Source organism: Cololabis saira, chromosome 16, assembly GCF_033807715.1.
Source record: "Cololabis saira isolate AMF1-May2022 chromosome 16, fColSai1.1, whole genome shotgun sequence".
Taxonomy (NCBI): Eukaryota; Metazoa; Chordata; class Actinopteri; order Beloniformes; family Belonidae; genus Cololabis; species Cololabis saira.
The window spans coordinates 19,289,709-19,312,292 of record NC_084602.1 but is presented as its reverse complement, the minus strand read 5'-3'; the positions used below and the strand labels follow the sequence as shown (position 1 = coordinate 19,312,292).

Here is a 22,584-nt window from a genome sequence, read left to right as displayed (position 1 = left end):
AACTCATGAAGATTTTATATATATATATATATATATATATATATATATATATATATATATATATATATATATATATATATATATATATATAGCGTTAAATGTCGATACATCTAGCTGGGAAAGGATGGCTGAAAACCGTAGCAGCTGGCGTTGTACACTTTATGCTGGTGGCATTGAACTGGAGCAGCGATGGTTTGAAAAACTAGCCCGCAAACGCACTAACACTGTTTGACTCATTCACCTATTAACACCATAATCTCACGTAGATAAATGTTGCCATTATATATATATATATATATATATATATATATATATATATATATATATATATATATATATATATAGGAAATGAAAGCTACTTTTATCTGACACATTGAATGATATTAAATGACAACTTTATGTAACTATCCTCTTACCTGTTTTCTTAAACTTTTTGTTCCATTGTCTTCTTTATCCTGAAGTCACTGAGGATTGTTTTTCTATAAAAGAAATGTTTGTTTTCATAGTTTGATTTTGGAAATAAAAGGTACTGAATTTAATGGAAGAAAAAAACAACAATGCATCTTTGAAAATTAGGGGAATTCAAAAAAAAATGTTGATGAAGTGATTGAAAGTGGCTTGAAACCATTTATTTTAAAGAAGCTTTAAATTAGAAAGTAAAGAAACTAAAACCTGTGTATGACATGAAAGTAAAGGGGGAGAGTGAAAAATGATACTAAAGAACAATTAACATGTTAAAACTGAGTCTCTTCCCTTTTCTCAGAGTCATTATCAAACATTTCACGCCTTCCGGTATCCTCCAATCTCGCTCTTTTATCCAATAATGAGATGCAAAAAAAACCCCCTGTCATGCAAATATTCACCCCGTTGCACATGCTTACAGGTAAGTTTCCCCTCACCTGTACTATCAGACACCTGTTTCAGGGCTATCAGCCAATCAGAGCAGAGAGAGAGAAAAACCCTGTGCTGACATGAATACATTTGGGCTCTGTTAAAAGGGAATTACTTCACTTGACTCATCAGTGTGGCGTTACCCTCTTTGCTAGACTGACACAGAGAAAGAAAAACATTCAAACCAGCAAGGAGTTGAACTTAAAGGAACATATCCAGACTTACTTGGACTGGAGACATGACCAAAGAGACTGAGTAAGTTCTTTAAGGATTTTTTTTCACATTCTTGTAGCTGTAAATGTGCACTTTTTTAGTTTTAAGGTCCGAGTTGTACGTATATTTAACATTTCAGTTTAGTTGGTGTAATACAGTATGTGGCTCTTGTCAGTGAACCAGATAGAAACCCCCACCCTAACTCTTTTTTGCAATGGGACCCCCATGTGAAAAATCCTTGTTTTTGTAAAAGTGGGTGTTATACAGAGAAAATTGATATGGATAGGTTTAACAAATGCACACACAGTTGAATGTGTGACTTTAGCGGGTCTGTTTCGGCTTGTTTTGTCACCAACCTAGGGGCCTCAGAGCACAAAAGAAGGCCGGGAAATGAGAATCTCTTCTGGAGGTGTTGGGCAGAGACAGAGGGTCATGACAGCATGTAATGCATTGAATTTCATAATGGTGAAACCCAAGAGAGGAGCCCACCTTCACTGTAACTGTGTCTGAGTAAAAATAATGAGTGCTCTCAGCTGGTTTCTAAGATAAAATGTAGAACACCTTGGAGAGTTTTTTTTTTTTTTTTTGCTAAAGGCTGCCGAGACAGGTGCATCAGCAGGTGTAGGACTTTGGTTTCCGATGTGTTTTGTTTTATCTAAAGAAGGAAATTACTGGTGTAAAGTGCTGTCAAAATAAGTTAAAATGCAGTTTCCATGCTTAATTGTGACTTGGAGTGGCTATTTGAAATCTTTGATCAGTCTCGGAGAGAAACGCTGGGATTTCTCCACATGACTGTGAATGGGTGCCGTCTTTCCTTCCTGTCAGCACATCTGATTAACTGTTTATCCAGGTTAAACTGCAACTATTTGTTCCCCAGCTAGTTTAGACTAACTCCAAAGGGGGGCTTAGCCTGGCAGGCCTGATGTTTACAATCCAATCTGTCTGTGAGTCTTTCCAAACAAATCAGATCCCAGGAATCCTTTGCCGTAATTATTTCTACAGCTGAATAGAAAACCACAACTCATCTCAACGGCAGTTGTGGGTTTCTGTTTACGAAGTGAGAAAATCCTGTCATCTCTTGTGAGATCTACACATATAATAAGAGTTTACGCAGAAATGTAGTGCCTTCTCCCTCCAAATTCCTTGAAACGACAAAACACTACTCGTATGCTTGTGCATGTTTAGGGATTTTTAAATATTTCTGACACCGCTGCTCCTGAGGGATGTGTCACCTCTGTGTTTTGCAATCGAAACCTTTCATGATAAAGGGGCAAGTATGCGCAGCGCCCTGAGGGGAACCCGCGTGCGTAAACGCCTCTGAAAACCCTTGCTTCACTAAGAGATTACCCCTCGTTAAAAAAATTATTTCAATTACACATTTCTACCTGTTCTTCAGTGTGTATTTTCATTTTAAAAATTCTGTCAGTCAAATAATGTATTTTTATTTCTTTTTTCCTGCTGTAGGACTCTGGGATTGGTCTTTCAGAGTGAGAACTTCAGCTATAATCCACACACAAACTACATCATGGACTCCTGGCCCTACCTGGACAACTCTGGCGCTGATCCGAACCTCTCCAAACCCAGACTTCACCCAGCAGACAGCCTAGCAGCTTTGACAATGCTCCAGGAACAGTGCAGGGTAAAACAAAAAACTGACTCTACAACAACAAAGTGCCTGAGCCTTGACCTCAAGTTTAATTTCTTACTCTGATGACTGATATCTTTTTCCTTTTCCAGAGCCAAAAAGAGCCAAAATGTGTTGCCTTCAACCACAAGCCAACAGACAGGTGGGTCTACAAACATCGCGATCTATAAAACACAGCTGTTCAGTAAACGTTGCGGTTGTAAAGAGTCATTTTATGTGGATTTTGTGCATAAATCCCCTGCAGAATCAACCAAAAACATAAAAATGAGGTCTTCCTCTAAGCTTAAAATGAAGTCTTCAAAAAACAGTGAATTTTAGTTTTCTTTTGTAATCACTTCTACAGTGTTTGCATAATCCATAAACTAAGCAAATTATTATTTTATGTTATTCAATGAAATTTATGAGAGTAATACTTATAAATTGGGAAACGCAGGGCCTTAGGGGGTTTAATTAGTGGATAATACCCTGCTCAAACAGCCAGAGGGATTATTGTCTCCATCCCTGGTTCTTCAATTTATTTACTCTTTCTATATTATCATCTGAGTTTCACAACAGGAGGACAATTTATTGTTTTCCTGGCTCTGTCCTCCCTGTTGTTAGGTGGGTGAGAGAAGGTCATTCATTGTTGGGGCTCAGTGTTGTCCCCTCAAACACTTTCAATAAGGAAACTCAAACACAGAGTAAGAAAAGCAGGATTAAGAAACAAACAGTTCCCACCCAGACTCAAACCCTGTTCTCCTGCAAGTTGCTTTTGCAGTAGCTGTGTATGCTGAGACGCAATCAGTGCTCCTGGTGACTGCTGCACGTTTGCACAGACTGCCATCGAGCTTCTGTTATGTTTCAATCTCTCTGCAGTCAGTGACGTTAAGGTTGTGAGTTTCCCCGAGTCATGGTGACCTTACAAACGTTTCTTTCTGTCCTGACAGGGGCCTGGCCAGCGAGCTCGTTTCACTGGAGGCATCTGCCAATGTCATGAAGATTCTCTCCGAAAATGCCTCCACTTCCCTTCCCCAGGATGTGTTGGGATCTAAGCCGATTACCTCCATGCCCATTTCTGCTTCTGTCACCTCAGACACGTACACTACCCTGAACAGTGTTGTTGCTGACCCATATGAAAAGCATGTCAACAGCATCATTGACACGCTGCTCCAGTGGCCGGAGGCCGGACCCTTCCCAGACCCCACTGCTGAGGTAAGCATAACGGCATTACTAGAACACTGATCCCTGTTTCCCATGAAGCTGATCTCATTAATGCATATGCCCTGTTTGGATTTCAGACCCTTAACTACAGCGATCCATTCACTGACAACCATTCCAGCCCCGTTTACTCGGCTTCCTACACCAGCTCCCCACCGGAGAGGGTGAGGAATGAGTTGCAGTTTTCCCTTGGAGCTCCTGCAGCGTCCTCTCACAAGTCCAGCGAGCTGCCCATGGTGTACCTGAACAAGGGCCAGTTCTACCCCATCACTCTTCAGGGAGTGGACAGCAGTTCCTGTCTCACCGCCACAAAAGTCAAGGTGAGTCATGGTATTAAAGGTTTATCCCCAAAGTGTTTAATTTGTGACTGTGTTACATAAAGAGGTGACTATTGTTGTAATCTTTCCCTTAAGGCATTTGCTTTATTTTCAGGCATCAAATAATAAATACATTATTTTCCAAGCAAACTCCTTTTAAATATCTGTCCCTCCTTTGGAGACAGCTCTCTTAATGACTAATCTAGGATTGTATCATAAAATAACTCCTTAACGGCGTCTATAATTTATAGCCTGATGAGGTGAGAATGCAACGCGGCTCAGCTCAACTGCATTTCAAAAAGAAAAGTGGAGGTGGGGGGTGGGGTATGGAGCCAAATCAAGGCCAAAAGTTTTGCTAATTTGAAAAAATTGAAAAATTTGAACCTGAAAATTCTTTTTTACAGTTTCAATTTTATTTTTTTCAGTATCAGATCTTTTTTTCAGTTTCACGTCTTTTTTTTCAGTTTCACTTCTTTTTTTTTCAGTTTCAAATTTTTTTTTCAGAAGACGTGAAACTGAAAAAAAAGATTGGAAACCCAAAAAAAAGATTTGAAACTGAAATAAAAAGAAGTGAAACTGAAAAAAAAAGACGTGAAACTGAAAAAAAGATCTGATACTGAAAAAAATAAAATTGAAAATGTAAAAAAGAATTTTCAGGTTCAAATTTTATTTTCAAATTAGCAAAACTTTTGGCCTTGATTTGGCTCCATAGTGGGGGAGCCTTGTACAGCCCTTGCCTTTGACAGTCGACTCAAAGGATAAGAAAATACACAATGGTGGCAGTTATAAAGAAAGGAAGGATTTGGAGTTATGAATGAAGTGCATCGGTAGGCTACTTGATGGAGAGTTGGTGTTTCAGAGATGTCGGCGGATGTAGAGTGTCACATGCAAGCAGACAAATGCTAATGTTGAGCTTTTCTGATGCTTTTCTTCCTCTGCAGACAGTGGTGATGGCTGTGTTTGAGAATGACAAGAGCCCAGAAATGCAGCTCCGCTTCTGGAACCACTGGCATGCACGCCAACCAACCGTCAAGCAGAGGGTCATTGACATCGGTATGTTCGCCACGCGCCAAGATCCACATATATGTAGCCATCCTCTAGTTGGAAATCTAAGAAGCATTTCATGCCGACCAGATATTAATTTTATTTTTTTTTTTGCTTTTCTTTTCAATAGCTGACTTCAAAGAAGTGTTCACTGGCATCAGCAACATTGAGGAGGTGGCTTTCAACGCGCTGTCTTTTGTCTGGAACCCCAATGAGGAGGCCAAGGTAAACAGAAGTCTGCACGTCACCATCACACGGAAAGGAGCAGATATAGTTTTATATGGCATTTTACGGGAAAAAAGAGGAAAGTTAGTAAACGGGAAGTAGAGTGAGAGATAGGGAGTGGCACGGACGGGAGGGAAGGAATCCAAGAAATGTGTTTTCCCCAAAGGCCGTTGTCGCCACATCAGACGAAAGCCAGAGTGGCTTATGCAAGCTTCTCTGTGGTCCAAATGTTTAGGTGTGGCCACCAAACCTGCTGCAGATTCAAGGGGCAAACGAGTGAGGGCAGATGGGAAATGATAAAGATAACAAAGCTGCAGCAGGTGTTCCTGCTCTTGCATCAAACCGAGACTCGGTTTTTATATGCACGTATCTTTAAAACCTGTCCCATTATGATATAACAATTCTTATTCTTCAGATATTCATTGGAATCAACTCCCTGAGCACAGACTTCTCCTCTCAGAAAGGAGTGAAGGGCCTGCCTCTAAACCTGCAGATCGACACTTACGACTACAGCTCGGGATCCAATCAGCTCCTCCACAGAGCTGCCTGCCAGGTCAAGATTTTCTGTGATAAGGTACCTCCCTTTTACTGTATTTGCCCTCTTGTGCAAAACATTACAATCCATATATTAATGAAGGACGGTTATGTAACTGCAAGTTTGTGTGTCTTCAGGGTGCAGAGAGGAAGATGCGAGATGAGGAGAGAAAGCGATCCAAGAGGAAGGGAAAGATCATTAATGATACCAACGGTGAGTTAAGAAAACGAGCTGCACCTTTCGTGGAGACCCCATAAACATCAATAAAGAGTGTAACATGGCTCATCCTCATGCTTTGTTTTTCGTCTTCAGCAATCGTCAACATGGGAAATGATTGCACCTTCTTCAAGACCCTGGACGACCACATCACCCAGCCAGTTCTCTTCATTCCTGACACACACTTATCCAGCTTACAGCGCATGGTGGGTTCACCTCTGACCACACAGCTATTAACTTTGCACTCTTCTTGACACATATTCATCCCTGTAGGTGATAGGACAGGCACGAGCAAAGCTGGAATAAACTGTGGGAAACTATGCAGTGGGAAAAGTGGGATGTGAGTCGGGGGAGGGAGGGGGGTTGGGGGGGTGGGGGGGTAAAGTCAGTGAAAGTGAGGCTAAACACAGATTTGAGATCAGATGAGCTAATTGACGCCGAAACCAGGCAACAAGTGGTGTCTCGCACAAAACACACCGCACTCACAACGCGCCGCCCTCATGCACTTATAGTTCAATCAACACACTTGCAAAAACAGTGCGGTGAGAGTCCTGTTTGGACAGGCCAGATTTCCCACAGTGTGACATCTGGAGGGATACGTGTGTGAAAGTGCCTATACGGGGAAAGGAGATACTGAATAATGAAAAATACTCCTGTATTTGGATTTAAATTCATTTTAGAGGAAATTCGATTTACACTCAGTGAAAATTAGTTGAACCAAGCTGTGATGCAGAGCTTTGATTGGACAGTATGATTAAGCACTGGATGGCTCTATCTGCATGTCCCCATCAGTGTCCACGCTTATATGGTTCTGTCTAAGGTAGAGGTCATGGGAAATGCAGGTTTAAGGTGATGATATCATTCTTCTTTCTTATGGTATCACCCAGACATATGTGGGAAGGGGGGATATTAGGCAACATCCTTATCAGTGGAGTTGTGTCTAATCAGATCTCTGGTCTTCTCTGTTTCCCTCTCTCACCAGGCCCCTTCCGTGGACGATACTGAAAGGTAAGCAAAACAAAAAACACGCAAAAAAATAAAAAGAATCATCTTCTGTCATTTTGAAGCTGCGTTTGTTTAACATGGATGTTTGCTTTGCGCTTCCAGGAGTTGTTTCAAGCGGTTGTATCCAGACAGAGACCAGAGCAGCTCTCCACCCAACAAACAGGCCCGCAGAGAAGACCCGCAAAGAGGTAGACAGAAAACCACAAGTCAGATTAAAAAAAAGAAAAAATGGAGAAAGAAAAACTAACTTTGACACTAACTGTTTACTTTTCCTGTATGATTTAGTTCTGCTGTATGTGCGGACCAGCACCGAGGAGGTGTTTGATGCTCTCATGCTCAGCTCACCAACGCTGTTGGGCCTACAAGAAGCCGTAAGTGTCACGTCATTACCAAAAAGACGCTCCATAAACGTGTTTCTGTTTAATCAGATGTCTGAAATAGGGACCAGCACCCACATTTGTGCAGTTTTTCTTCCTCTTTCTCACCATAACCTCATATACTTTCCTTTCCTCAGATTTCAGAAAAGTATGGTATGCAAAAAGATAGCATTGGGAAAATCTACAAAAAATGCAAGAGAGGGTGAGTATCTTATTATTCCTTGAGTCTGTCGTTACCACTGCTATTGTGCGATAGGCTTGACGCATGAGATAAATCAAAGACGCGTAGACATAGATGTTTTGCATAAACTCAGGGCTAAAGCTGTGGCTTTCTTCTCATCCTCCCCTAAGCAAGCTCATGTTGACAGACAGGGTAGGTAGGTTCGCTGGCTTGGCCCTCTGGAATGTATTAATTGCACACTCCTCCTAAAGAAAGATGATGGAAAGCTGTCCCGTGTGTGTCATTGGCAATTGTTCCATTTTTTTATGTTTTCTTAACCACAGCTCCTTGGTACAACAACAAGTGGCATGCAATGATATTACTTTCCTGAATTCCTTTTCTCTGGCCTAGGCTAGGTAAAGGTTGTCAAGCAAAAAACAATAATACATGAAACGAAGCTCAGTAGAATTCATGAAAATTGACCATTCTTGTCATGAATTTGTCTGCTTTGGATTAAATACTCTCCTTATCAAAGAGATTTTTGGTTTTTATATTACAATACTAGGTCCTAAAAGTTGTTTTTAAAGATCTGTTTGGCTGAGTTTAAAAAAAGTCCAGAGAGCTGTATTTTTTCATCCCTATGGACGTAAAAGCTGATGTCATAGCCTAAAGTTGCCGAGCTTGTGACAGTCTGGGCTTTTTTCTGCATGACATCAGGGTATATCAGCGGACCTCTCTTGTGACCTGCTCGCAGGAGCTGGAACACTTTTGGGTGATTTTCCTGCCACTTCCTGGCAACTATCACTGCAGGGGGTGCAGCTAGGCTGACTGGTTGGGTCGCATTCCCCTGCAGCTCCCTCCCTCCCCTTGTTGCGCTTGTCTTTAATCAGCCCTGTCCCTGCAGGCAGAATGCATGAGCTGCTGGTTAGTTCAAGCATTAAAGCCTTAGAGACATAAAGGTTAGTTTTCATGAAGGGGAGGTGGAAGGTTGCCAGTGACCCAATTTATTACCCCTACCGGTGCAGGAGATGAACGTCCTCGTATTTTTTACCTTGTGAAGCTTCCCCCAAGCTGACATGCCGTGCTTAACCTCTGCAAGAAATCTGGTGGCCTGTCACACAAGAGGGGAATCGTGCATTTAGTGACTAGCACTTTTTGGTTCAGTGTTTTTTCTTTAACCACTTCACCTCAGGTAGATTTTCAACAATTCCTGAAGTAACTTTGTCCTTGCATTTCCTGCAGGATCTTCATCAACATGGACGACAACATCATTGAACACTACAGCAACCAGTCGGCTTTCCTCATCGAGATATCCGAAGTGCCCACCGGTCTGTTCCAGGTCACTCTCGTTGAAGTATGAAAACAAATCTGTTGAAGGATGAACAAACACAGCTGCTTCTCACAATCTCATTTAAAAGCACTGCCCCGTAGGGACAATGAACGCTGTGGACTTGCCAAAACCAGGAACAGAACTGGACAGAGCAGATGTCTGCACAGTTCCAGACGTCTTGTAAAAATGCTAAACGGTTTCTTGATTATGGCAATCTTGTTCAGTCAAGTTGTTGTGGTTTGTTATTTTAATAATATAATGTAAGAGCAGTTATTATGAAACCCTGTACATTTATGTGTAAATAGATTTTAATATTAACTGTCTAAAATTGATGTTGCATGTCAATTTTCCAAAAGTTTGTAAGGAATTTCAATTTTTTCTGAGCTTTGAACATGAATTGTGCAAAGCATAAGCTTACAATTGTATATAGAGATTTATTTTTTAAGCATTTTTTTTTAAATAACATCAGTCTTGCTCCTTTCAGCATGTTCATCATTTCTCCTGCAAATCCACTGGTGCGTTTTCTTACCTGCAATCTGAGATCCTTCTCATTTTGAGGTTTTTTTTACTGCCAAAAGCATCTTCCTGCCATTTCCTGTTTGTTTCAGGAAATGACAGCCGCCGCATATCATTTAGAACCAAAAGTCTAACATTTCCATCCAAAAAAAACAAAACAAAAACCACACGATGATGAGTATTGGCCATTTTTTAGCTTAAAGCTTTGGACATTTCCTTACCATATGGTGTAACCAGTGAATTCTCTGGAAACAGCTCAAATTCCCATAAATCTTCAGGTTGCCAGAAGCCTTTCTTAATATGCATGTGTATTTGTGTGGAAGAGCTTGGAGGATTTCATTTCCTTTTTACATAATGCATCATTTCAAAATCCTTGCATTATTTCATGAATATACTGTTGCTTTAGCAGTTATATCGGTCTTATTTTTTCCCCTTTTGTAAGAAAATAAAGAAAATGTATGATGTGTTTTGTGTTTGTCTCATTTATTATACATGAATCTGGATGTAGAATGGTCCATTTAAATGTTTTCCTGCTTGTATTAGTCAAAGAACAAAAAAAAGCAATTACGGTGAAAGATGCTCACAGAGCTGTTTGTTGGAAAAGAAGGGACTTTTGATTGTAAAATCAGCTCTTTCCAAACAAAAGCCCAAAACCCATCTGCATGAGAGGATCCACTATTATTTTCTGTAAATTTATGATATAAAGTCTTTGAGTAAGTGGTTCAAGCACTACCAAGGAGTTTTTCTTCTATCTTAGTAATACTTATGTAAAGGTGGTGACATGTAGTTGCCCTGATGCACATTAAAAGCAAAATGAGGCTCTTGAATCCAAGGAAAGAGCCATCAATTCTCCAAGCAGAGGAATACCTCAAATACAAACAAACACAAAACAAGTATCAATTGCCCTTGTTTGCCAGCTGCATGTACTCTAAAATGGACAACAGATGTAAGAATGTATCTAGAGACATAGACATAGAAAAGCAGCAGGTACTCTGTCCTAGATAGAACACAGTCATCCCTCAGCAAGTCAAAAAGAAAGGCACACTTCAGAGAGGAAAAGCGAGGGAGAGGAGCAGGCACACAGGGAAGCAGCAGGGAAAAGGGGTTGGGGGGAGCTGACACTAGGACAGAAACAAAGCGAGAAAATTAAGGGGCTGAGGCAGACGTGGAAACTGCAGAGGCAAGGATAAACGAGAAAAAATAGGGCTCCGGAGTGATGTGGAGGTGGTTGCACCATCTGTTGCCAAAGAGAGCAGCATGTTAGCCATTCAGACAAGAGCGGGGAGGCAGCAAGGAGTCTGCAGTAAGATGCACACAACCCCTCCTGAATGGTAAGTGTCCGACTTCATGGAGTGTATCTGTGTGTGTGCCAGTCTCTGAAAATGTCTATCAGAGAAAATGTGTTTAGATTATTAATCATTTTTCAAACGCTGAGCCTTTTTTTATGCACGAGCAGAAATTTTCACACATCTGCTTTTGCAATTCTTGTACCAAAACAATTCAAGCACCTTGCTTTTAAGCAGTACGGGGACATCTATGGACTGACAGCTACGTTGCTGAATGTTAAACAGCAGATATTTTCAAGATGTTTGAATAAAAAAAAAAAAACAACCAAGATTGTTGCAATATGAATTATAACTGGAGCCTGTAAAAAAAACAGGATATTTATGTTTGAATATATTCACATCTATGAATAAACACTCTGATAACTCCCGGTGCAGATGCATGACAGATTTGTCTGTCATCGTCTTTCTGTGCTGAAAATAGTTGAGTAGCAAAGCCAGAAGTCATTATCCATCAGCATGTTGTGTAACAACAGGAATGTGTTTATGAAGCCGACTCAGACTTCCATCTAATCAACATTTCTGCTTTCATTAATGCATTCCCATGGAAGATTTCTGTTCTCTTCTACTCTTACTTCTCTTCTATTGTTCATATGTGTATAGTGTATATATTCTTAGACTGCTAAGTTAAACCTTAAAAGTAAATTTTATCTCTGAAGTTACATTTTTAGGAGAACTATTTTCTCCTTTAATCTCGATTCAGATGACAACAAACAGATAATTGTAGACTCTTCATCATGCTGAGCTGCGGAGGATATTTTTCATCTCATCAACATGCAGACGTGCATTCTCGTTGCAAAATGTCCACTCTGAAGCTTATTCTGTCACTCTTATCTTGTATAATCTGGCCTCCCTGGTGGATTTTTATTGGATGGATGTAAACCAAAAAATATGTAAAATGCATGTCTTTCTACTGTTAAACTAACACATACAGCCCATTTTGTCTGCAGAGACACTTTTAAGCTCCATAATGTTGTCAGACAACAAACCTTGGATATTGAATCAGGACCAGGAACAAATATTTACCACAATTTTTTTTTTAAAGATTAAAGTTCGAACAAACTAGTCTGAAGCTGTTCAACTAGGTATACTATAAACGATATAGTATACTATAATTGGAAAACTTCATCTGTTTACAATGCTTATGCATTTTGATTGTCCAATCTGTTTCAAAGTTACTTTGCATTGAGAAATGTGGACGATGTTTTTGGAAAATCACAAGCTTGTTATCCTAAACCATCTTTTAGTTTCAGTATGAGTGCCACTTTCCACAGGCATTGCCATCTGAATATCTCTTTTTACGATCGCCGGAGACGAATATTGATTGTGTCTGCATGACTCAGACAACAGGTCCTCAGGTTGTCTTGTCCCTTTTCCTGAGGGCTTTTTTCCCCCCCTCCGTCCTCCAGGCTGAGGCACAGGAGATGAACTCACTCAGCATTCAGACGCCGGCCAGACACGATCACTAACACAACAGAATTCCTTCAAGGTCACCCAGGGCCGTCAGATCAGTCGTCAGACATTTAGAAAAACAGCTCCCTCCTGTGCACGCACAGACGAACACAAGTCTGTGAGTGTTTGCAAACACAGCCCCAGAGATGAGTGTAGCAAGGTCTTCTCATTAATACAGCGACACATATACACACTGTCAAGCTGTGACTGGCTAGGTTATTGTATCCTAGCAACAGAGATAGGCATCGACCATTAAGTATTTCTTTGTGACCACAGCAGAGCAGTGAAGGCAGTCCGACTTCTGATTTTTTCCACTTGCTAGTCTTTACCCCACTTTACACCTGCTTCATATCTGTCCCTGCTTCTCAGTTTACATCCCTTTAACCTGGCAGGCACATCATAAACGTCTGACTGAATCTTCCTCTCTGACTCAGACACTGAGAATGAGGAGTGTGCAGCTAAAAGAGAGAAGGGTCTCAGTGAAGAGGTAAGAAATGAGTATGTCTTTTCATTTAATTTTGGTCATTGCACTGATTCTTTGCAACAGCTACAATATAATTTATTAATTTTATTCATTTTCCCAGTTCCAAATAAAATGAGATACCATGTGAAATGTAAATGAGCACAGGACGCAGTTATTCGCAAAAGTCCTATCAGCGTATTTCATCATAAAAGACCATAGAAAACACATCAAATGTTAAAAGAAAAGCATTTTGCCATTTCATTCAAAATATAAGCCGATTTTGCATTTGATGGCAGCAAAATGTCTCAAAAAGAGTTGAGACTAGTCCAACAAGAGTCTGGAATAATAAGTAGTACTAAAATGAAACACTTGAAGGAATATTTTAGTAAAGTAAAACTGAGGAGAGGTTCACCAGTTTGTGGAAAACTGCACCTATAAATTGTGGAACAATTTCAGAATAATGTGTTCCAGAGAAAAATTTAATTGGACTAAATATCTCATCATCTGCACTCCATTATATCACTGAAAGAGACAAAGAGTGGGTGAGGGAAAAGGACAAAAAATAATATTTGATTCCCAGGGATCTTTGGGCTATCAAATGTGACTTTATGAAAAACAATCATGGTCCTGTAATGGAAACCCCTACATGGGATCAGAAACATTTCTGGAAATCACTCTGACAACCACAGTTCACTGTTTCATCTGCATCTTTAAGCTCTATCATGCAGAAAACAGCACACACATATATATATATATATATATATATATATATATATATATATATATATATATATATATATATATATATATATATATATATATATATATATATATATATATATATATATATATATATATATGAGCAAGATCAGGTAATGCATTGCATTGATTTTATTAAATAATTAATGAGCCGCCGCTTATTTAGAATTGGCATTGTAATATCTTGCAGACTGCAAGATCTGCATCTTGTCATTATTTTTTTTTTTTTTCAGGATAGATCCCCAGATTTCTGTGGAGTCACACCAAACTGGTATCTGCTCAACAAGAAACCTAATTTTCTGAATTAACAGCCAGTCATCTTTATTTTGGAACATTCTCACATCCCACTGAGTGCAGGTACATGTTTATTTCCATGGAAAACTAACTACTTACATGAGCATTCTGAGAGAAAGTTAGGGTTTCAGAACGATGCACACTCCAGCGTCCATGGTGATGGGCATTGTTTTTTCTCCTTTGGGACTGGTCCTCGTCTTCACGGCTGCTATCACCCCTCAGTGGAGAGAGGGACAAGCTCGCCTGAACATGGCAGGGACGGGCTCTCTTTTTCGACTTGGAGCAAAAGGCCATGGGATGGGTCCCAGGACCGGGTCAGTGGAGGCTCTGCTCTTACTGCGCTCTGATGGCTTGTGGGAGAGCTGCCTGCAGGTGGAACACTCTGAGCTGAAGCAGTGCTGGCCTGTAGCTGGTTCGTACCAGAAAGATCCCCGGGTTCGTCTGGCACAAGGCTTAGTGCTCACCTCCTTGTTCCTGTGCGGCCTTGGCATTGTGCTGGCTTGTATCGGGGTCCGATGCTGGACAGATCTGCCTTTGAGAGGCGTTGCAGCCTCCGGAGGACTCCTGGTGGTAATCGCTGGCCTGCTGAGCCTGACTGCATTAGGGGTGTACACCCACAACCTCAGAAGACTTGGGATGGATCCAAGCCATGGGATCAGTAACCCCAGGTTTCCCCAGCTCAGCTTGCATCCAGCTGGCTCTCTTTACTTTGGCTGGTTGGGTTCATGTCTGCAGGTTCTGGGGGGCAGTGCATTGATGTTCAGCTTCAAACAGCCAAGATGCCCAACATGCCCATCACGTCCAGAACAAACTGTCTGCCCTGCCTTTCGCTCCTGTCCAGAAATTACCAGCAAGACCGACATGGATGTCTACGAAGTCAGCTGTTAGAACATAAGGTTAGACATGCAAAAAATTTCAACACGATCAAAAAGGGAGCAAATTTTGACATACACCACATAAACTCCTCATATCTGCCAATGTATGAAATGAAAGTCACTGAGACATATCATGACTGATTGTGATCAATCAGACATTGATTCATGAAGTTATGGATATTAAATCAGCACAAAAATGTTCAAATTGATAAAATATTCGATTACTTTACTGACATGTTGTCGAGCTCTTGTGGTCTCCTGTCTCTATTACCGGTGTTCTGAGATTTTTTCCTACCTAAAATTTTTTCATACCGTAGCAAAAAATTATAATAAATAAAATCAATCAAACCTTCTTGCTGGATGCTGCAGTTAATCTTTGGTGGTCTGTCCATTTCCTGCTCTACCTGTTGATTTCCATCACTGCTTTTGGCACAAAACTTAATAACTTTTCCAGCTGTTTAATACAGCTGGAAAAGCACATTCACTCACACACAGGCATAAAGACATGCATTTGATTTGTCCCTCAAACGTATATGCATTAAATATTGTCCATACAAAGTATTAAAATACAAGAAACTTTTCTCTTCCGCGGCGATCAGGTAGCAGGATATTATGGCCTTCTGAAGTCTGAAGTTGCTGCTATACGCATGCGCAGTCAACTCGAGTAGGAAAAAATTATGGGTAGGAAGAAATCTCAGAACACCGGCAACACAAATCCATCATGTCTTGCAAAAAGTGTGCGTTTCTGTACAGCAGTATGTCACCCATAAAAAATGATGAAACTAGCTCACAGAGCTGTAGTGGACCTCATGACTAAATCTGTTTGCAAAACTGCACACTACACTAGTAGTGCATACTAGTTTTGCCAATTATATAGTATGCATATGTGAAAAGTACCTGAATGGATTGCTATGCATGTACAGTATGTACACTGTATGAACACGATGCAGTATGGGATGCCGAAAATGTCATTACTCCAGAAACTAAAGGGAACAAGACAGTGGCTGAGCGAACAAGAATGAACCTTGGACATTGTCATGAATTACTGTAGTTTAATCTCCATCCCTATAGGACAACCGTCTGAGATAAACATTTTTAAAAGTTCCATTATGCTGTTCTGAAGCAAAAAAGTTTAAAAAAAGGGGAAAAAAAGAGAGAAATCAAGCACTTTCATTGCCTTTAACTGCAACATGTATCAAAACTAGACTCAATTGTTGCTTTGTGATGCCTTTTAACTTTGTACTGTTAGCAAAAATATGACATTTTGGTGTCTGAACCTCGACTGTGAAATGTTAAGTATTTGTAATAAGTGTTTTTTATGGCCATGGTGGTGTAGCCTTTGTTAGATCCCATTATAGATTGAAAGAGTACAATTTTAAACACTGGTTTTTATATATGTATTTTAAAATGTAATTTTTAGTGGCATAAAATTTAATCTAAACAATGTCTGTAAATTTGGAACATGTAAAGGTCTTACATGCACAGTCAAAAAAAGAGAAAAGAACAGAAAATACAAATTTACTTGTAGTGTTTTTGAAATCAAATTTGTGGGAATAACATTTCTATCCAGCCATCTGTCTTGTTAATCTTTTGTATGATATCTTTGCCCTGAAGCCTTCATTTGATGGCATCACGATTACAATAATGAAAGATGATGTGTGAATGTACAACTGTTTGATTCTTGTTAATTATTTGTTGTTGTTGTAAAGGTAATTTAGTGTGTTCATACTTGTTGGTGCATCGTGCATTGAATAAAGCATTTTAATTATACAGCAATACATTGCATGCTGCATCACAATTTGTACTTGTTTTTGAAGACATTCATATGTGTAAAAAGGGCGGTACTGCTGCTGCAATCAGCATCAAACACACATTACTGCTGATGTCAAATTAGACTTTTTTAGTTTTTTTTGCGATCATAAAAGAATTCAGGTTGTTTCAGCTCCAACGCTCTGCAGACAAGCCTGCTGCAGCAATATTGAGGGATGTAGCAGAAACCTCCTTGTCACCCGAGGAGATGTCAGATCTGATTCCAGTGTGGCCGCAGCAACAGATGGAGGAATGATTAATTTAGCTGCAAACAAAAACATTCAGTGAGTGGCTAAAAGGCAGTGATATCATGCAGCTTCATGCAGCCAATCGGGCTCAAACATGTAGAATAAACGGGTCAAGGTTGAGAAAACAATTGACAGTAAACGTAGGCGGTAGGTGGGATCTTGCACTGATAATAAGAGGATGTGAAAAATATACACATATAATACATCTTTTGTTTTTCCGGCAGACAAAGAAAAAAAAACGTTCTCACGGTGCGAACTTTGAACACATTACAGAAAATACTGACTACGTAATGGACCTGAGAAAAGATAGATTAATCCACAAAGGACAGACTGGACAACCAGGTACACAGGATTTTATCTGTTATTTTCAGTTATTGTCTTAGTCACACTGATCTTAATTTTTATTCCAAACAAATTTGGGAAATCAACACTGAGCTTTTATCAAGCCACTGAAGGTTACAGAAACCTGATCCATGAAAAACAGATATTTCAGGTTGTGATGAGATACAGGCCATAAGGACGACTACCAAACAGCCCTGGTATACAGTTCTCATAGACAAGAGCACATATGTGGTGAAGTTAATGTTCTCAGAGCTAAATTAGCTATAAAACAAACCACAAAAAATACCTGCAGCCTTGACCAACAGGAGCAATAATAGCAGGATTTCTAAAGTGAACGTTCTGTGCAGCGTTATTCACACGTACCTTTACTAAGGTAATGTCAGCAAAAAAAATACAACTATATTTATGCAATATATTTACATATGACATAAAAAAACATGAATTACAATTAAAAAATATCTCTGAATTCCCAGGGTCCTACTTAATATTTTTTATTCATATAAAACAAGAGAACCCCAGAATTCCATAAATACATGCTGAAACCAGATTTACACTTAGGAGATTTTTGTACCTACAATAGACAAAAAACTGTACGGATGTGTTTTTCTGATGTAATTGATTGGAGCATTTATTTTATGGTAATAACATTTAATCCATTCAGGTGAGTGTCAGCAGAACAAATGGTGACAGAGCTGCATGAGAAATATATACTATTTCCGTGACTTAAATGAACATAGAAAGTCTGAACTGGTGATATTGTCCCAGTAGGGCCTTAAATGTAGAAGAATGACTCGCCAGCTTCGTCGCTTTGTGCCATTTCATTCAGCTGTTTTTTTATGGACTCTTCCAGCGATCCCAGAGAGAGATCCAACACCGGGCTCATCTCTGCACTTGGAGAGCCCGGTGGGATTTCCAGATGAACATCACATGGCTCCGCATCAACTAGCTGCTCTCCATCACTTAGGCTGAGTCTGTATGCGCCAGCTGTTTCCTTGGCAACAGTTTCCAAGGCAACCTCCTCAGCAGGCGTGTCCTGCACCGGCGCAACGTCCCCTTCAGTTTTTGAGGCTTTGAGAGCGGCAAGTCTGTCGATTTCTTGAACTAGCTCCTCGTTGTTCTCCTTCCACTGACGGTACCTTGAAGGTGTCAGATCAGAGTCCTCCAGTAGTTTGTTGATCTGCTGCAGCTCCGCCTCTCTGGCCTGGAAATCAAAGCAACCACAGTTACCATGCAGCTGCGCTCACATGTTCATCTGCCTGAAAGAAACAAGCTGCAGCAGCAAATCGGAGGAAGTTCAGACAACACAGATGAAGAAATGTTTAAAAAAAAATGCAGATTTTTACATTTAATTGACTTTATTTATTTGCAGACAGTAGTTATTTCTAGGTTGTTGTTTTTTTTTTCTTTGTATCAGAGTTCCAGTACTGATACAAAGCAATGAAGGGTTCCAGATGTTATTGCTTCCCATTCTTCCTGCAAACACGACTTAAAATAGGACTAGCGGTTCTTCATTGCATTTTTCATTTCAAAAGTTCTCCAAAATTTGCTCCTGCGGAAAGGTCAGTCCGGTAGCCATACCTACTTTTTCCTCAGGACTGTCTTTGTAGGGTAGATCTGCACTGCCTCTGTGAAAAATGCATGCACATCCCAAGGCAAGATGCCATCTTGAATGTAACATACGCTGCTCTAAAATCTTCACATATTTTTCTGCATTATCCTGCAATCACATAACTATGTGCTCTTTACTGTAGCAGTTTTGACCAAGGTCTCCCACAGGTATCCAAGTGTAGGCTTGCACTCCTGCCCTTGATGCAATGAAAGGCCTCCAGATTCCTTAATAGCATTCTTCGTTGCTAAATATGCAGTTCCCTTCAATATTTCCTTGAGAAACATTCTTTTTAAAGAGTTCAACAATTGTAGCACATATTTTCTTACATAACAGATATCTTCTGCCCATCGTTGCTTCTCAAAGACTCAACCTTTCATGGATACTGCTTTTTTACAAAGTCACCTTTACAATCCGCTGTCCACATCGCCTATTTTTCATTTACTGTATCTTCATACTCCCTAGATTGTATGAGTAAGGATCAACAAATTACCTGAAGATTATGGGGGGAAATCCTGAAGTTTTTCCCCCTCCATTTTCTATTTTGTCCAAACAGTTTCTGTTTGGGGCTTATTACTGTAATCCAATAAAATAAAGTTATTCCACTAAAATGTTTATTGGTGAAGGAACTTTTCAACCTTGATTAAATCGCAAAAACTTCGTCAACAACCATGAAATGTGTTTTCAGACTGAAAAAATCTGTTATTTGAGTCAGTGAAGTTCTTCAACAGAATTTACTTCACCTGAGTCAATATTTAATCACACGCTTTGCACTCAGACAGGGAAAGGCAACCTGAGTCGGGTGTTAAACCCTGCCAAAGCAGCGAGAGACCGCCCCCACCCCTCACCTTCAGAGTACTTTGCAGGGCCCGCAGCGTGTGTGCCTTCTCGTTGATGACAGGGTTCTTGTTGCGCCTAATGAAGGATTTCCTGAAGTGGTCGTGCGTAAATGGCTGCTCATGTCCGATCAGAGACACTCCTCCTTCCTTTAAGTTGTTTATCATCGTGCTCATCTCATCTTCCGGGCCGCCTTGTCACGGGAACATTGAAACAGAGAGGGGAGCAAAGTGAGAGCAAATACAGATGGAGGCTCGGGCTTGAGAGGGATATAATCGAAAAGAGACGGACAAGTAAGGCTTGACAGACAACATTACTATTTATTACGACTATATGACAGTTGTGTTACATTAAGAGGGACTCCGTCCTCATTAGAAACATTATAAGCTTCAACCAATATGAAAAAGCAGTTGTGAAAGTGAGGAATGATTTGACACAGTAATATAATCCATACTTGTTCCTTTGCTGCCCTCTGTTGAACAACTCGATAATGACGTCTTGTTCGTCTTCTTGGGTCGAGGCAGAGTGTTGGATTGCACCTTCTGAGATAAGTAAGGACACACTCGGTAAAAATCAGCTGTATGAAATGAGTATGATATGTCTCCGTCTTTAACTGCACTGACCTTGTTCTTCCTGCGCGGAGAAGGAGATGATTCACCCTCAGATTCAGTTTCACTGTAGCATTCTGTTGACAAATTAACCAAGGTGTTGAATTAATTATTAATGACTGCAACTGAAAGGCGTTTTACCTTCCCTCATTTTAACCGGGCTTCCAGGTAACCATAGCAACTCAATTATGCTCACTGCTTTGTAAGCAATTACAACTGATCAAACCACAACATGACTACTTCAGCATACTGTATGTCACTGCTGAAATAGTAGAAGTTATTCCTAAAGAGGTCATCTGGATGAATTTCAGAGTCAGAATTTAAAAAAAATAAGAAAATGTATTCACCTTCTTCACTATCTGGACCTTTCTGGAACTTCTGGTGCTTCTGTATGGCTGAGATCAAACAGTTGATCCACCTGGAAAGCACAAAACAGGAAGAAAAGAAATAAAAAAATCTGTTAACCATGAGGCATAAACATTAAAACCAGATTTAAGATTTGTTCCAGTGTTAATTAGTGTTTAAAGAAAAATAAATAAATAAAACAGATGCAGAAACCCATCCTGCAGGGGGCAGTGTACACCAACATCCATTACACAGTGATTGAACGCATCTAATTTGCTGTGTGTTTATAAATAAATTAATAAGCAACAGGATTATATTGGAGATGGAGCATTAAAAACAGCTGAGAGCACAAATGATTAACTCCAGAGTTCTATTTTGCATTCCTCATTTCCAGCTTACTTGCTCATCTCGCTGACATTATCAGCGGCGAAGAAAAAGTTCTGAAATTTGCGGTGGCACATCTGGAAAACACTGGAGGAGAGAGAACAGAGAGTGGTGAGTGGGTGGTGGGGTGGGAGGAAACATTAAATCAGTCTGTGGCATTACAACACATAAATCATGGAGACACTTCAACATACAACATGAGGATATTTTCACTTCCTTTCTCATCTGCAAGAGCTAATTGGAACCCACACTCTTACACATTGTAACATATGTTTAATTATTAAAAAGAGTAATTAAGCTTTTATTCACACTGAGATGTGCATTATTTACACATGCGCAGTATGTTGAATGTAACAGACATAGATCGTCCACAGTGCAAAAGGTTCTCTCTTGACCTTTTTACTCCATTAATAATAAATACGAAGTAAAAACTCATAATTAATGTCATTCTTACTATTTTCTTTTGTGCTCTCCAGCGCTCTCTATGTTATAGCTGGCGATATTGACGAGACCTTCTGCTTTCTCGTCCTGAGAAAAAAAAAAAAGGAGACGAATTAATAAAAAGGAAGAATGAACTTGCGACTGGCCTTTTCTGTCCTTCTTGGAGACGTTTCATCTTGTGAAGAATGACGTTACAGTTTAAAGGAAAATTATGAATTATGAATTACTTTATTGGACTGAAAGATTGTAGTGTAAATTACTTTGTTTTTGGTATTTAATCAAAAGTTTCTCTTTATTATGTATTCTTTTGCCCACCTGTTGGGTTATGTACCAGTAAAGACAAGGCCCCTTGAGGACAAACCAGAAGCGTTGCCACTTCTGGGCGATGAAGACACTGCTCTCCTTTCTTTTCTTCCAGAGCCAGCCATCACAATCGGGATGAGCCAACTCACGGCAGGAAACGCGGCGCCGGCTCAGAGCAGTAGACATTCCTGGAAAGGCACAAGATTAGGAAGGGCGCAGAGCGCCACAAGTGCATTTAAGTGCAGTTATTGGTTGGGTTATTTTAGTTTACTTCATTGCATTAACTAAGAACTACCAAGCTATAATTCATCCCCAAACTATACCTTTTGTACAGAACTTTTTAGTGTCCTTATTAGCCTGTAAAGAGAATCAGACAGAGATTATTTCAGATGTAGTTAGACTGAGGTGCAACTAAGATATCTGATCATAAATGCTCATGTAGTCTTCTCACCGTATGCCCAACCATCTCAGGGCAGGAACTGACGCTACCCCTTTCCTGGTTCAATCTGTGAGGGGAAGGAGTTCTGGGTGAGGGCGACCGGTCCCTCCTGAGGTTCGGGGAGAGCCTCAAACCTTCGGTGCTGCCAAAGTCCCCTTGAAAAATAAAAACAAAAAACAGCAGCACATGTGAATGTGAAGATCCTAAATATACCTGGGACTGTCAAAAGCAGTTAAGCTGTGTGCTGAATTAAATTCAGATGAAAACTATTATAACACAACCACATGATGACACAGTTTTGTTGGTTTGAGTCTGTGCCAGCAGTCAATGACCTACATTTTTTTTCTTTTATACAATCATTTTAA

At 40.1% G+C, this 22,584-nt stretch overlaps 3 protein-coding genes across 8 annotated transcripts in view; 2 read left to right on the top strand and 1 right to left on the bottom strand.

Annotated features, from left to right (window-relative positions):
• The first annotated feature begins 1,016 nt into the window (after window positions 1-1,016).
• grhl3 (grainyhead-like transcription factor 3) lies at window positions 1,017-9,780 on the top strand. Its single transcript, XM_061743141.1, has 15 exons — window positions 1,017-1,146; window positions 2,569-2,743; window positions 2,842-2,891; window positions 3,676-3,940; window positions 4,027-4,266; window positions 5,205-5,316; window positions 5,438-5,532; window positions 5,948-6,106; window positions 6,205-6,280; window positions 6,380-6,489; window positions 7,266-7,291; window positions 7,391-7,476; window positions 7,574-7,659; window positions 7,803-7,867; window positions 9,068-9,780. The coding sequence occupies exons 1-15, from the start codon at window positions 1,130-1,132 to the stop codon at window positions 9,183-9,185; spliced, it is 1,680 nt and encodes a 559-aa protein (XP_061599125.1). The 5' UTR covers window positions 1,017-1,129; the 3' UTR covers window positions 9,186-9,780.
• Window positions 9,781-10,765: 985 nt separating this feature from the next.
• cldn23l (claudin 23-like) lies at window positions 10,766-15,383 on the top strand. 4 transcript variants are annotated; one of them, XM_061743775.1, is made up of 3 exons: window positions 10,766-11,002; window positions 12,901-12,953; window positions 13,922-15,383. In XM_061743775.1, the coding sequence occupies exon 3, from the start codon at window positions 14,118-14,120 to the stop codon at window positions 14,868-14,870; it is 753 nt and encodes a 250-aa protein (XP_061599759.1). In that variant the 5' UTR covers window positions 10,766-11,002; window positions 12,901-12,953; window positions 13,922-14,117; the 3' UTR covers window positions 14,871-15,383. The 4 variants fall into 4 exon arrangements, with proteins under 4 accessions (XP_061599759.1, XP_061599755.1, XP_061599758.1 ...); XM_061743771.1 differs by having other exon boundaries at window positions 12,859-12,953; XM_061743774.1 differs by having other exon boundaries at window positions 12,836-12,953.
• Window positions 15,384-17,032: 1,649 nt separating this feature from the next.
• The window catches only part of cnksr1 (connector enhancer of kinase suppressor of Ras 1), a 29,591-nt gene continuing 24,039 nt past the window's right edge, over window positions 17,033-22,584 (bottom strand). For 2 of the 3 annotated variants that reach the window (XM_061743890.1, XM_061743891.1), the window contains exons 9-18: window positions 22,232-22,374; window positions 22,104-22,137; window positions 21,793-21,968; window positions 21,491-21,564; window positions 21,052-21,123; window positions 20,655-20,725; window positions 20,323-20,384; window positions 20,154-20,241; window positions 19,711-19,892; window positions 17,034-18,457 (exon numbers count right to left, since the gene is read on the bottom strand). In XM_061743890.1, the coding sequence (XP_061599874.1) occupies window positions 18,029-18,457; window positions 19,711-19,892; window positions 20,154-20,241; window positions 20,323-20,384; window positions 20,655-20,725; window positions 21,052-21,123; window positions 21,491-21,564; window positions 21,793-21,968; window positions 22,104-22,137; window positions 22,232-22,374 (1,331 nt within the window). In that variant the 3' untranslated portion in view covers window positions 17,034-18,028. Of the gene's footprint in view, window positions 18,458-19,710; window positions 19,893-20,153; window positions 20,242-20,322; window positions 20,385-20,654; window positions 20,726-21,051; window positions 21,124-21,490; window positions 21,565-21,792; window positions 21,969-22,103; window positions 22,138-22,231; window positions 22,375-22,584 lie in introns of all 3 variants that reach the window. The other variant, XM_061743889.1, reaches the window with a different exon arrangement.

Excerpts from the sequence above, each read along its gene's own strand:
- grhl3 (XM_061743141.1), top strand. Across the intron at positions 2,744-2,841 it reads TGCTCCAGGAACAGTGCAGG|AGCCAAAAAGAGCCAAAATG; the intron begins GTAAAACAAAAA and ends TTCCTTTTCCAG. Across the intron at positions 7,477-7,573 it reads CAGAGAAGACCCGCAAAGAG|TTCTGCTGTATGTGCGGACC; the intron begins GTAGACAGAAAA and ends TGTATGATTTAG.
- cldn23l (XM_061743775.1), top strand. The coding sequence starts at position 14,118 with ATGCACACTCCAGCGTCCATGGTGATGGGCATTGTTTTTTCTCCTTTG.